Source organism: Scomber japonicus, chromosome 8, assembly GCF_027409825.1.
Source record: "Scomber japonicus isolate fScoJap1 chromosome 8, fScoJap1.pri, whole genome shotgun sequence".
In the NCBI taxonomy this organism is placed as follows: Eukaryota; Metazoa; Chordata; class Actinopteri; order Scombriformes; family Scombridae; genus Scomber; species Scomber japonicus.
The window spans coordinates 12,540,719-12,555,007 of NC_070585.1; the positions used below are offsets into that span (position 1 = coordinate 12,540,719).

General features: G+C 39.2%; 3 protein-coding genes across 3 annotated transcripts; 2 read left to right on the forward strand and 1 right to left on the reverse strand.

Annotated features, from left to right (window-relative positions):
- Window positions 1-242: 242 nt before the first annotated feature.
- gnpda1 (glucosamine-6-phosphate deaminase 1) lies at window positions 243-2,326 on the forward strand. The gene is made up of 6 exons (XM_053323508.1): window positions 243-649; window positions 979-1,080; window positions 1,259-1,441; window positions 1,552-1,736; window positions 1,911-2,085; window positions 2,204-2,326. Exons 1-6 carry the CDS (start codon window positions 526-528, stop codon window positions 2,257-2,259), a joined length of 825 nt encoding a protein of 274 aa, XP_053179483.1. The 5' UTR covers window positions 243-525; the 3' UTR covers window positions 2,260-2,326.
- A 611-nt stretch (window positions 2,327-2,937) lies between these two features.
- Window positions 2,938-9,375, forward strand: LOC128362668 (NEDD4 family-interacting protein 1-like). Its single transcript, XM_053323511.1, has 8 exons — window positions 2,938-3,114; window positions 4,416-4,509; window positions 5,728-5,867; window positions 5,997-6,084; window positions 6,420-6,544; window positions 6,659-6,725; window positions 6,834-6,942; window positions 7,621-9,375. The coding sequence occupies exons 1-7, from the start codon at window positions 3,079-3,081 to the stop codon at window positions 6,938-6,940; spliced, it is 657 nt and encodes a 218-aa protein (XP_053179486.1). The 5' UTR covers window positions 2,938-3,078; the 3' UTR covers window positions 6,941-6,942; window positions 7,621-9,375.
- A 2,243-nt stretch (window positions 9,376-11,618) lies between these two features.
- Window positions 11,619-13,587, reverse strand: fgf1a (fibroblast growth factor 1a). Its single transcript, XM_053323550.1, has 3 exons — window positions 13,422-13,587; window positions 12,214-12,317; window positions 11,619-11,807 (listed from the first exon to the last, which is right to left on the reverse strand). The coding sequence occupies exons 1-3, from the start codon at window positions 13,585-13,587 to the stop codon at window positions 11,619-11,621; spliced, it is 459 nt and encodes a 152-aa protein (XP_053179525.1).
- Between the last annotated feature and the right edge of the window lie 702 nt (window positions 13,588-14,289).

A 14,289-nucleotide genomic window follows, 5' to 3' on the forward strand; every position in this document is an offset into this window, starting at 1 on the left:
GCGTTAAAGAAAATGCAAACGCGTCCACTCTCGGCTTCCGTTACATATAAAACAAAGGTAATTGTTTGGGGTTTTTTTGTCCTCTTTTATAATTTTTTGTTTTCTTGTATCCCTGTATTTGTTTAGACTTCTGTGTATGAACATGTGCACAATAAAAGGTGATAAAAATGTTTCCATGAAAACAGGAAAAGTAAAAAAGTCCAGCAGCAGCAGGAGTCACATGACCCGTGCAGACTGCTCTTAAACGCCTCAGTCAGTCCTGGTTGGATGGAATAACTTTTCTTTCCGTTTCATCTACTGTTAAAGTTTTGGTCGCAGTGCACGGTTAAATCAGTGAAAGTCTTGTTCTTTGTTTGCATTTACAGTGATCTCATTTTACTGTAGCTGGATGATAAAACTCCCGCACTGTCTTGATGAGTCTAAAGTCTGATTAAGGTGTGTTTTGTCCTGAAGCAGTTTGAGGCTGAGCGCCGTCAGACAAGCAACCCGTTCCTCTTTTCTACGTTTTTCTTTTTGTTCAGGAACATGAAGCTGATCATCCTCAATGACTACGACCAGGCAAGCGAATGGGCTGCAAAGTACATTAGAAACAAGGTTTTACAGTTTAAACCTAGTCCGGACAGATACTTCACCCTGGGACTCCCCACGGGTAAGTAGAAAGGGGGGGGGGCAGCTGATACAGATGTTGCCGCTTCTGCATGCTAGTGGTGGAAATAACTACAGGAATACATTCAGTACAGTTCAAGGGCATTACATGTTTTGTTTTTACTCTGCATAAATATAACATAGCCATCACTCATCATAAATATATAAAGGACTCATTTTTTTCTCTGGAATGTTGAACAATATAACCAAGGGAAGATGCAAGTACTGCAACCTAAAATAGTACAGTGCTCAAGAAAGGGAACTGTGTTTGTTCCCCCCCCCCCCTTTTTTCTTTTTTTACAGTAATAAGCTTTTTTTTCCACTTGTCTTTAGGAAGCACTCCTTTGGGATGCTACAAAAAACTGATTGAGTACTACAAGAAGGGAGAAATCTCATTCCAGTATGTCAAGACTTTCAACATGGACGAATATGTAGGTAAGTCCTTCTCGGCACATACAGTACCGGGACCTGAGTACTGTGTTTTGATCTCTTTCATATTGCTACATGGCTTGAATGATAATAAACATCCTTGAATCCTTGAAATTGTGACACATTGATGAATTGCGGAAATCATACATCTTATACTGCTGAGCTGTCATAAAATCCTGTGTAGGAATTGCCAGAGATCACCCTGAGAGCTACCACTCCTTCATGTGGAATAACTTCTTCAAGCACATAGACATAAAGGCAGAGAACACACACATCCTAGATGGCAACGCTGCCGACCTGGAAGCAGAATGCGTCGCCTTTGAGGAGAAGATTACAGCCGCTGGAGGCATCCAGCTCTTTGTCGGAGGTCAGGAGGTCACAGCACTAATAATGAATATACTGCAACCAACTACACATTTAAAATTGAGCTCATCCTTGTTCTCAGTAAAATTCATTCTGCTCCTCTTGTCATGGCAGGTATTGGACCGGATGGCCACATTGCCTTTAACGAACCTGGTTCAAGCCTGGTTTCCAGGACCAGGGTGAAGACCCTGGCAAAGGACACTATCATGGCTAACGCCCGATTCTTTGATGGGGATCTGTCAAAGGTGCCCACCATGGCGCTGACTGTAGGAGTGGGCACTGTCATGGATGCAAAAGAGGTTAGAAGTTTATATGAGTGTTAACCTGTTTTTTTTGTTGCTTTATGTTTCTGCACTAATATAAAAAATATACTGAATTTTAGCATAATTTCTGTCAAGTAAATGTATTATTGCTACAGCATTGCTTTCACTCAGTCACAGAGGCCACATATAACATTTTCATTTTCTTTTCAGGTGTTGATTCTCATCACTGGAGCACACAAGGCCTTTGCTTTATACAAAGCTATAGAGGAAGGCGTGAATCACATGTGGACAGTGTCTGCGTTCCAGCAGCACCCACAGACTGTTTTTGTATGTGACGAAGACGCCACCCTGGAACTGCGGGTCAAAACAGTGAAGTACTTCAAAGGTGAGATTAAATCCCAAAGTAAATTCCAGTCACAGTAAACTGCAACCTTTGTGACATAAAGATATTTGCAAGGCATGCATGAATCACAAGAACATGTTGATTGTTGCTCTTTCTGCAGGGATGATGCACGTGCATAACAAGCTGGTGGAACCTCCATCAGGATCCAAGAAGTGAAGAGTTGTCTCCAGACTTTGTTGATTTACGTGGCATTTCAGAAAAGAAATTAATACTCTAATGATTCCTTAGTTGTTGTTTTTTTTTTTGGGGGGGGGGCATATTGGGTTTGATTTCTTGTAGAAATGATCAGGTGCTGATATATTGCAGGCTTTCGGGTGATTGCCAGGCCTTGTTTCTCATTTGTCCTTTGTAATAAAGTACTTTAAATGTGTATCTTGTGTGTGGTGTGTTTGAGATAGTGGTGGCTCCTCTGTCACATGACAACACGGAACAATGCGTGTTGCGTTTAGGTGTTCCTTGTAAACTTCAACATCCAAATATGTGAAGGATCTTTTAATGGTCAATATGAACAGGAGGAATGATAACAGCAAGAAATTTCGATGTTCATTTGGGCACCTGGCTATTGTTTTAAAACAGACTTGGAAAATTGTGAATCTAAAATAGAATACCTATTTTAAAATTGTAATATTTGTACGGTTACTTGTTCCAGTGTTTGTTTTTGCTGATGAGCTATTTCGTTATAATACCGCATAGGTAAAGATATTTCAGTTTGTAGGATAATGTGACTCCGAATTCACACTCATATTTTCCAATTTGTTCTGCTTTATGATGCGCAAACCTACACGCAAGCAAAAATTTCGACGGCACCTGAACATATCGTCAGACCCAGTTAGTACAGGGAGAGACGGAAGGAGATGGCCGACTAGAGGCAACGTTACCTTTGCTACTTCGTCGGCGATATTTGTTTTTACGCGACACATCTTCACAGCTGAAGCGGGAGAGAGGACGTTATAAAAACACAGCTCGTCTTCCACCATGGCAGAACAAAACAGCAACGTCAGATATCAAGAGGTAAGAGGTAACAGTTTGCTGTTTCGGTAAAACGCAGCTAATACCACCGAGTCTTCGTGGTAATGGTAACCCTAGATTTGCAATACTCTCGCGAGAATGGTCGCCTTACAAGGGATTGGTAACTTTAACCCACTCTAAATATCAAGTGTCATTTGCAACCCAGACCATAGCCAAGTGTTTTTTGTGTCTAAACCTGACCAGAGCATAACACAGCGTCGTCACACCCTGAAACAGCGAGACAAGGATGTTGTAAAAGCGGATCGCGAGAGTGTCGCTAATCCAGGGTTACCAGCTGCTGCCCATTGAGCTAACATCACCAGTCAACATTACCCTGTCAGTGAGAGGAAAACAACCAGCTCAACACACTGGGCCTCAGCTGACGATACATATCTACAGCTTACATCTAAAGACATTACTAACACTGATGTAAACCATTATAGGTGTGATTATAAATTCTGTATATATTATTTGTAGCTTGTGTAGCCTGTGTAGCAACTAGTTGGTTATCTGAAGCCAGTGTTGGCCGGCCTGAACAGCAGTCAGCTGAGGGTGGCTCTGATATGAATGTTCATGCTTTGAAATGTGTCCAACATCAAACTCCACTGACACAACAGGATACTAAAGAAAATGCTAACGTAAAACATGCTCATTTATTAACATGGATATGATGTGTGAAGTTTCGATTTCAGCTGTAGCCATTTAGCCATTTAGTTTTACTGGTGTATAACAAGTTGCTGTGTTATAACTTATAACTTATAACTTATAACTAATCAATCAACAAATGCAGATAATCCTTGCTATTTGGAAAAGTAATATTAATATAATATCCATTTGTCATGACCACTTGTTGCACAGTACATTACAGAAGTGCAACATCAGTGCCTCTGCTTTTGTTACTCAGTAATCTGCATTATTTTCCTTTTAAAACCGTCAATGTGTCTGTATTACATTTGGAGGTTATTTGTGTCAATGCTATAAGGTAGTTTCCCTATTTAGATTCCTTTTTAAAACATTTTATGATCCTTGGTCATCATACACAAAAACACACCAAATAAAAAAGACAAAAAGAAAAATCTGATCCCCATCCTTAAAAAAAAAAAAAAAAAGCTAAGTACATAATTGCCAGATAGGAAACACTAAATGAATCCGAGCATGATTTGCAAAAAGACAACTTTATATTAATGTCACTCTTGTGTATTTCTTTTCTTCCCATGTGTGTAGAAAACTTCCACATAGCCAAAATGAAAGCTCTCTGAACACCCTGTAACATGTTGTGATTTCAATTTCTAACATGTATTCAGCTGGTGAATGAGGAGGAGCCGGCCCAGCCATCTCAAGAGGGTCCAGCCCAGGATGCACCTCCCCCCTACAGCAGTATCGCTGCAGCAAATGCAGGTTAGGAAGCTCCACAGTACCGTCACATACAGTCAGACATCTCAGTGAAAACATTTAGAAGTGGGAGAAATAGTTAAATCCATAAGTATCACTGCTGCTACATATTAATCCTCCATTAGAAGTCTGTATCCACAAGCAGGAAGAGTGTAGAGGTAGCTGCAGTAACATATATTTAGGGAACAAAAGGAGCAATTCTTTCCACAGTTTCACATTATTCTTGCAAAATATGTAAATCATATGTATATAGCTGTGACTTGTATGCTATTAACCGCATATACTATTGACTACTATTAAAGCCTTAATCTGCAAAACAAAACGTAACTATAGCGATCAGATTAATATGAAAAATGAATAGATTTGTGAGATTCCTTATGAAAATGCAGCACTTAAGTAACTGTGTATATTTGTGTCGATCCCATGGTCTAATGTGTTTGCTTTAGAATAAATAACAGACGGGAACAGCTTGTATGCAAGACCATTTAGAAAGGTCTGATGTTTCTAATCTCTCTTCTTAAGAGGGCAAAGGTCAACTCGTTGCATAAGTGGGTGTAGCTTTGAGCTTTTCCTGGGTGATTCCATGCATCTGGTTCAGTGCTGTTTGTGTTTCAACAACACAGAGGCGGATTCTGGATAGCAGCCAAATGACCCAGATGAGTCTTGGCTTGCATGAGATAGAATATAAACTGTAATGGACACAAAGAGCACTGATGACTTTCATTCCAGTCTTCTTTAAAAAAAAAAAAAAAAAAAAAAATCATCTGTTGCTTCTTTTCTCTCTGAAGGAAGTGAAAGCAGTTTTTTAAACAAAAAAAATGCCTGTATCAGCTCATCAGAGTGACTTGTATCTGTTACATTGTCTGTCAAAGGGCACACAGCGTGCCCTCAGGAAGCTAAAACTTGACAACTCTATATCCCTACTATAGATATGCTCCAAAATTACAAAAAATGTGCCTCTTTAGGTGAGATTACTTTTAGTACAGGCTTGTCTTTTATTCCTCTGTGCTTTCTGCTCAAATGTGTAATGTTTATCAGAATTGACACTAAAAAGGCACACGCTGTGGTTGCAAAATGCTCCATTTAAAAGTCTTAATCAGGTTTGTTTGGCCTTGTGAAACCTATGTGATAAATCAGCACTTTTGTACTGCGGTCAGCCATGTTCAGGAGTTTGTTTCTTACATTCAGAGGAGTTAATTTTAAAAACCTCTGTTCCGTCCACAGCTTTCTTTGAATACAAGGAAGATGGAGGAAGATTTCCTAACCCTCCGTCCTACAGCGTGGCCACCACTCTGCCCTCCTACGATGAAGCTGAGAGGAGCAAAGCAGAGGCTGCCATCCCCCTCGTCGCTGGAAGAGTCACGGTACGTCTGTCTCATATTCAAACATCATGTAGAAATATTCCTACATACTGCGAGCCTCGTCATGTATTAACACGTCACATGTTCAAACAAAACAGAGTTTGTAATATGTTTGCATATTTCTTGGTGCAGGAGGAAGACTTTGTGGCCAGGGACGACTTTGAAGATGCTGACCAGCTGCGAATAGGAAATGATGGCATCTTCATGCTCACCTTCTTCAGTAAGAACTCTTTCAGCATTTCAACAGAGGAAACTGACTTTCAGTTTCACTTGTGTAGCGTAGGCTCGTAATCATTAATCTGGTAACCTGATGTACCAGATGGTGTTTGAACTGTAATAATAGTTGACTGTAGGGGTGGGAATCTCTCGGCCTTTGTAGTCCGTTCAGTTATTAACATTTAAATAATCGATTCTTGACTTTTGTTAATCGATGCAAAGTCGTCCACGTCATGGTTTTTATTTCTAAATTGAATTTCTAAATTTCTATTTTATATTTATAAATTCTATTACACCAAATCGTGTTTTTAAAATGAATGATTGTCTTTCTGTCATCAGTGGCATTCCTCTTCAACTGGATTGGCTTCTTCCTGTCGTTCTGTTTGACCACATCTGCCGCTGGTCGATACGGGGCCATCTCTGGCTTTGGCCTGTCGCTCATCAAATGGGTTCTTATTGTCAGGGTGAGTTATTTACTGAATGTGCACCACTCTTGCTTTATAGGATTATATCTTGTGGTTTTATTGAATGCAATTAGCGTACTGGTCCTCACAGCTATTATTGTGTATTTCTACTAGTTTTCTACCTACTTCCCCGGTTACTTTGATGGCCAGTACTGGTTGTGGTGGGTGTTCCTGGCTCTGGGTAAGTGACACACATCATTTTAAAAGCAAACACATTTCTCATGATTGTTGATTATTTTTGTTGTGTCGTAATGTTTGTTCATCCTGGCCCCTTTTCTTTGGACTCCAGGCTTCATGCTGTTCATTAGAGGCTTTGTTAATTACTCCAGAGTGCGTAAACTTGCCGATCCCACCTACGCCACTCTTCCCCGCACAAGGGTACTCTTCATCTATTAGAGGTATGTTGTGTTATACAGGTCATACTCATCATCTAAGCCATGTTTCATGTTGCACAAAATTCTCCCATTTACTGTGAGTGATGAGATGAAAGCAAGAGAAACACATACATTTTTGACCTTACTTAATTACAGCAAGGGTCACATACTGCTAGTTTTGATCTTTTTTTAAATTAAATAAGCCGGTGTCACCATCACTGTCTGGCAACCCTTTGAGTCCGTATCAAACTGGTTCAAATGTCTAAGTACTCCGACAACATCTAAACATCATATGTCACTTATTTATTGATGGCTCTGTGCGACATATAAACAAAATAAATTGAGAAAAGACTATAATACTAATAAACACATATTTCACATTACTTGTCGTGGCTGTATTTAAATTTTAAAGGTACCGCACTGATGCAAAAGTTAACTACAGCATCTTAACCACCTGTCATAGTCTGATTATCAGCTGACAGGGACAACATCAAACCTGCCACTTCATAAAAGGCAGGAGATAAAAGAATTCTTACTCATCAACCAGAGGAGACCTGTAAAGTTTCCAACACACTGTCCTCACAGAACCTTCAATACACACATTAATTATTACTACAGAGCATCAACAATGGCTGTAGTTGAGAGTTGAGTATGTAATAGATGACAGTGTATTTTTGACGTGGTTTTTACACCTTCCTACAGCCAGAATTCAAGACGATGGATGTGGAAGAACTGGACATGACCAACACAAGCAGCCAGAAATCCAGAAATCAATGGGAAGAGTTGAAGAATAGATGAAGGCGACCGTCAGCAAAATATTCAGGAATTCTATCACTTTGTTTTATTTTGTTTGAAACTTTATTAACGGAAAACGGTTAACAGAAATTAGTCCCTCAATGTACTCATTAGTGGCGAATGTTAAGTGCTATTTACATCTCTGTCTGTAATGTATAAGTAATGCCTTATATCATTTGATGGTAGCATACGAGCATGCATCTGCTCTCGAGGTCAATAAATAGGGTGAGTATTGTCGGAGTTGGCGACACTTGGCCCCGAAAGCCAACAGGTATTAGTTAATACAGCACTCTGTAGACTTGCCATAAGCATGCAACATACTTTGTAATCCGCACTAATCTCACTTCCATGGGTTTGTTGTGATTCTTATAGGCTGTTATTAGATACCACAAACACTTCAACGGTTGTCATTAGGATGTGAATGACAATGCTGATACACACATGACCACATAACTCGCTCACCTGTTGGCTTTAAGTAGTTGTTGCCCTGATTCTAGCCAGGAGGCGGCAGTGTCGTCTGCTTCTTCAAGGTGGCTAGAAGCTTTTTCTTCTTGTAAGGGCGTCGTCATATTAAAACATAACATGCTTGTGATTCAGATGTTTTTATCTAATTCAAGTGCAGTGTCAGTGGAACACACCAAAATTGTATCCATGTGTCAGAAGTTATGATTTTGCTTGTTAAATGTTGTTTTTTTGGTTTTTTTTTTGGCTGTACATTAAATCAGGGAAAACCATCCACCCTTGAAAATGGAATTTAAGTTTACAGACGTGATCTTAGACAATCCAAAAACAGTAATAAGCTGTAGTTAGAAACCAGGTGAAATGTCAAGTGACCAACCCTCCCTCCCTAACCCCCCCCCCCCAACCAGGAGCGTCTCAGTTAGCAGTGAGGGGACGATGACTTTGAACGGTGAGCAACTAGGAGGGTTTTTATGGGTGTGTAAGCACATTTTCTGGTTCATGTCCTTTAAAAATCCTTTAGATGTTACAACTTGACCTTTTTTCCCCCTGACTCCTTAGTCAGAGTCCTGTTCACTGTCAGGAAAAGCTCAGCGTCTCGCCTGTCTGGACTTCAGCTGGTAATGATTCCACTCAGACATTTGGATCCAGTTATCTAAAAGCATAAAAATAGCTTAAATTCCATTTCCAGGTGGGGGTTTTGCCTTAAGATTTAATTGACAGTTTGGGAAGGGAAATGTTTTCTTTCTTTTTAGAAAATTATTCATAAGGTGTAAGATGTTATTTTGTGGGTGTCAAAACTATATCAAAGAATGTTGTATGCAGGTGCACTTTTAGAAACATAACTAATAAAACCCAGAGGACGTTCCCATCATTGTTTGAAGTCCCAGACGTATGAAACAAGGAATGAATAATGCAACGGTGGTGTTTCTGTTTTATATGCTGGGGAAAGAGCATGTCAGGATAATTCAAATGTTTATAATCTAACCACTGATTGTCAAACGAAAGAGCTAATATGTATTTCAGTCTGGCCCGGCAATCTGAACTGTTTACCTTATCAGTTAAACTCATACGACATGGCTTTGATACAGATCCTTATGCTTATTTCTATGTGATGTAGAGCTGCAGCCTTGGGGTTTTGTTGTTATGAAACTGTACAGAAAGCATTTAGTGTTGAATAAATGTCACTTTTAATGCGTCAGTTATCTGTGTGGTTGACTTCCTGTGGACCAAGATGATGACAAATACTACATTTACATTTTTAGTGGACACTTTCCACAGTCCTATGAAGTTAAGACATTGGAGAAAGGTTGCAACTGAAAATTGCTAGTGTATGTTTAATGCAGTCAACATGACACATTGGCGACACCAAGTGGCAGCTAGATGTAACTGAAATTTGAAAGGATATCCAGAAGTCAGGGGAAGCTGGAACTCTACAGCATTACGTCTCATCACTAAGTATAAATGACCTAATAAATCAGACTAAACAGTTGGATCTGTATTTATTGATGATTTCTTTGGTAGGGACAGACACAGTGTACATAGACAAACTGAAGACAGCTATCTGATGTAAGTATTATTTGTGATACAAGGGCTGTTGTGAAAATAAGATTAAAACTGTTAAATAGATATTAAGTTAAAAAAGAAGGTAAATGGAGTACATCATGATATAATAAAATATACATTTAGTAGTAATATAGCTACAGAAAACTAGACATGAGTGCAGGTTTGTTGCAAAGTGAACTAGGATTTGGTAGTGCTCTTAACCCTCCTGTTGTCCTCAGGTTAAGGAAGGACAGAAGGAAGGAAGGAAAGGAGTAGCTAGGTAGGTAGATGTGTAGGAAGGAAGGAAAAAAGGAACAGTCAAAAGAGAGATGGGGTTAATTTGACCCAGGAGGATGACACAAGGGTTAAAAGGTGAAGTTTGCAGCAAATTTCAAGTGATCAGAAGATGAATTCCAGGACTTTGTTCCTTTCATAGAAAAATCTCTCTGAACACAAGATGTTTGTCAGGAAGACTTTACACATGCAGCCTGAAACTGCTCTGATGGATCTGCTGCGACTTTACAGCCTGAAACTGCTCTGGTGGATCTGCTGCGACTTTACAGCCTGAAACTGCTCTGGTGGATCTGCTGCAGCTGTGCAGTCTGGGTGTATTTGCAGAACAACTGAAGGGTCCATTTGAGCATCACAAGATCACATACAACCATGGACTACATATACAGTATTATATACAGTTTTAGTCAATAAGATGTCTAACTTTTTATCCAGAAATACCATCAGAGAGGCATCTGACTGGTCCCATTTTTATTCTTCAGTGTGACAATGACCCCAAACATGCAGCCAGAGCAACAAGAATCAATGCTGTGTGCTCATACCATTGAACTCTGTGTGAAAGCATCCTCACTTTTAGTGACTTAAACTTTTGCAAAATACTGTAGTTGTTATAGGAACAGAGAAAATATCTGCACTTCTTAAAGACCCAGCAGAGTTTATGCAGAGTTAAGTGTGCAGGTGTTAACTCTCTTCCTATTGATGCTGTTCTTTAATAGCCTTTCACCTACATGATGTGTATATTATTACACTACCACACATAGTTTTTCTAATGCAAACAAGTGCTGTAGTTCATGATACTATAGGGCAGTTTGGAACATTTATTACCAACTGTCCCTTTAAACAATTTCAGGATCTACACAAAAAAAGGCAGCTTTTCACCAAATTTGGTTGAAATCTAACAAACAAACAAACAAACAAACAAACAAACAGGACTACAGACATAATCTCCTTTTTAGAATAAAATTGTAGTGATTTTTTTCTCTTAGACTTGAGAAACAAGAGTGCATCTAACAGAGGTAGTGAAGCGGGTCGACCATTTGTTTTTTTCATTTTTCATGATTTCTTCTCTTCATTTGTTCCATTTGCTCAGAGGATCTAACACTCATAACAGTGCCAACATCAGAATGAATGCTAATGTGGATGAATAAAGGTGATATGAGGTGTTAAATGATACATTCACAACGGTCAGGTCTGCCTCAAAACAACTTATGAAGAACTTTTAAAATGGACTTAAACACCTTTCTATTTTGGAAGGTATTTTATTTATGTTATTTTTTTTAATGCTGTAGCCCTTTTGAGATTCACTACAAATTAAAATTGCAGTAAAAATTAAATTATTATCATCACTAGTCATTTAAAAAGTACCTTCATAAAGCATGTCTAATGGAATAGATGGGTGACAAAATCCACTGTCATCTCTCTCTGCAAAAACAAATGCAAATCTCTGTCTAAAGCTAATATGAAGGCGTCAAAATAAATATACTCAGTCTCCTGAAGCCTCATATTAGCTTCAGATAAACTTTGAGATGCATTTTTTTTTCAGAGCAAGGACTGTGGATTTTTGACTGATGTTGAAATGCATGTAGAGACGTGTGTCTTCACTCTCCAGATTAATCCAGCACTCGGGGGAGGAAGAAGATGGCTTTCTGTCCAATGTGGGTTCTCGGACCCAGTTTAGGTTTTCCGTTCTTTTTCAGTCCTACGTACCAGTTCCTCTCCTGATATTTCTGTGGCTGATATGTGTTGTAGTGGTTCTCCTCCAACTTCTCCAGGAAGTAACACTCATCAGTTACGGTGGGCTGAGAGAGAAAGATGCAAGACAAGCAACAGCTGACTGCATTTCTGGAGGGATTTTGGTTTGAGATGAGTTTAAAAATGCATACAAAAAAAGTTTATATTAGATTGGATAATAATAAATAACTAATGTCAGGTATTAATGCTGGGCAATAAACCAATATTATATCAATATCCTGATATGAGACCAGATAACGTCTTAGAGAGTGGACTTTGTAATATGGCCAAAGTGTTTTCCTGGTTTTAAAGGCTGCATTTGAGTCAAGTGGTGTAATTTTCTGACTGTTTTAGGTGTTCTATCTATTCATCAAAAATCTCATTGTGTAAAAACAATATCTTATTAGTAACTGCACTGATTTACAATCTATTTTGAACACATAAATGATTAAAGTGTATTCTGTAGACACTCACTGAACTATACAAACGCCCCTCGTCGTTCATGGCCAGATATCGCCTGGTTTCTGCTCCCTGGATGACAACGACGCCTTGATCCACAGCTGTGAGCTTTAAAACGGCTGAAAGGAGAAAACGTGACAGGAAACAAAGGATGAAACCTTTAAATACAACTAGAGATATATTCTGATAAGAGAAGCATGGCTGTTTTACTTCAGCTCCACAACAACATTTAAAGTCCTTGCTCTATAGTTGAATATTTAAATGAGTGATGGCCGTCTAAGAGGCTTGGTAAGTGAATATCAGAGCACACTTAAATGTGCGTCAGTTTCACCACAACACAAACTAAAGGCAGACAACACACATTTGGCATGGATTAAAAGTTCTATTTTTTTCTTACCATTTACCAGTTTAACTTTTGTTAACTTTTACTTGTCTGTTAAAACATCCAAGTTATAGGATGCTGGTCATACATCATACATCATATTTTATTAAATATGTTTTGGATTTTTATTAACATGCCTTTATTTACTTATGGCTGACAACAATATTGCTTTCCCTATGGTGGCACATATATAATATTTATATAAAAGTATAGGGCTGCAACAGTTACTTTCAACATCAATTCATCTGTCAATTATTGTCTCGATTAGTCAGTTGTTTTGTCAAAAAATGTCAGAAAGTGTATTAAAAAATCTTGATTTGAAGGGGACATCTTCAAACATCTTGAGATATCCAATTTAGGGTCAGAGGACTACAGAAACCAGAAAATATTCACATTTGAGAAGATGGAATCAGATAATTATCAAAATCTTTGGCGATGAATTTAATAGTTGGAAACTTATCGATTAATCATTGCAGTCCTATACTTTCCATGTCAGGTCTTTCACAGCATGTTTCTATTTTGTTTTTCTCACTCTGATCAGTTTGAGTCTCATTGTGACTTTACACTGTTGTGCAATAAGCTACTTGGATATCTTTTTTCCAAGCTGTTTTTTTGTTTGTGTGTGTGTGTGTGTGTATGTGTGTGTGTGTGTGTGTGTGTGTGTGTGTGTGTATGTGTTTGTGACATTCCCATTCATTACATGTGCCCCCACTTTTCTCCATTTAAAACAATGTGTTGCACATGTGGCTTGTTTCCTGTTCTGTGAACCTGACACACCTGTACTGGAGAAACTGAACGCATCGCATAAAAGACCTGACCTGGATGTGTGCTGCGGTCTTACTGTGAAGGTCCCTGTCATCCCTCTGGCCGTGCACTGTCCCATCGGGGAGGAGCTGAAGGTGGTGTCCGCCATTCATGCAGTACAACCGAGTCAACCGCCTGTAGTCCCGCAGCAGACCGCGGACCACAGTTTGATCCTTTAACGCAAACACGTCTCCATCCGTCATCCTGCTCAGAGTAAAAACTGCCCTGTAGTCAGGAGGTGTTTGAGGTGGAGGCTTTTCTCAGCACAGGTCAGATCAGCTGCTTGTGTCTCCTGCATTGGTCAGGTGTTTGCATGCACGTGACCGAGCGTAGAGACCACACAGGCAGCTGGATGCGCGTCCCCGGGGCCTGGCCTAACTAACCTGTGGTTGCTGCCACTTTTACTTCCTGTTGTGATGAGTTCTATCTGCCCACTGAGAATATGCACGCACCTCGCGGGAGCGCGCATTGATAAAGGGAACACTACAAGATATTGTTGTGACCAAAGTACTGTTTATAAACGATACGACCTTCTTTGTAAGTTTCAACAATGATGACAAATGGAGTCTATAGATTTTAAACGTTTAGATTCACCAATGTTTTATTGAACTCAGTAGTAGTATTAATCGATATTTAAAAGGGTTCCTCTATATTTCTTAGTGCAAACTATTTTAAAACATGGGATGTCTCATCATGGTTAGGGTAAAACTGGGAAAAAATAATATGGGTGTCAAGTTCACGCTGTCAAAGTCAAATAATGTATGTGCTGATAAAACCATTTGATTCCTATCAAGCTCTGATTTAAAGGATCATTACTGAGTGTTAAAGGCTGCCTGCATTATCTGCTAAACTGATTGTTGCTGCTGCTTAAGTAATGGTGTCATTTTGTTTTCTTACTTAAAATC

What these genes read in the sequence shown, in the direction of transcription:
- gnpda1 (XM_053323508.1), top strand. Translation starts at nt 526, where the DNA reads ATGAAGCTGATCATCCTCAATGACTACGACCAGGCAAGCGAATGGGCT. An exon ending in CAACATGGACGAATATGTAG is followed by an intron (nt 1,081 to 1,258) that starts GTAAGTCCTTCT and finishes AATCCTGTGTAG; the next exon opens with GAATTGCCAGAGATCACCCT. An exon ending in CATCCAGCTCTTTGTCGGAG is followed by an intron (nt 1,442 to 1,551) that starts GTCAGGAGGTCA and finishes TTGTCATGGCAG; the next exon opens with GTATTGGACCGGATGGCCAC.
- LOC128362668 (XM_053323511.1), top strand. Translation starts at nt 3,079, where the DNA reads ATGGCAGAACAAAACAGCAACGTCAGATATCAAGAG. An exon ending in AATGGGTTCTTATTGTCAGG is followed by an intron (nt 6,545 to 6,658) that starts GTGAGTTATTTA and finishes TATTTCTACTAG; the next exon opens with TTTTCTACCTACTTCCCCGG. An exon ending in GTGGGTGTTCCTGGCTCTGG is followed by an intron (nt 6,726 to 6,833) that starts GTAAGTGACACA and finishes TTTGGACTCCAG; the next exon opens with GCTTCATGCTGTTCATTAGA.
- fgf1a (XM_053323550.1), bottom strand. Translation starts at nt 13,587, where the DNA reads ATGACGGATGGAGACGTGTTTGCGTTAAAGGATCAAACTGTGGTCCGC. An exon ending in GGATGACAGGGACCTTCACA is followed by an intron (nt 12,318 to 13,421) that starts GTAAGACCGCAG and finishes TTCTCCTTTCAG; the next exon opens with CCGTTTTAAAGCTCACAGCT. An exon ending in AGGGGCGTTTGTATAGTTCA is followed by an intron (nt 11,808 to 12,213) that starts GTGAGTGTCTAC and finishes TTTCTCTCTCAG; the next exon opens with CCCACCGTAACTGATGAGTG.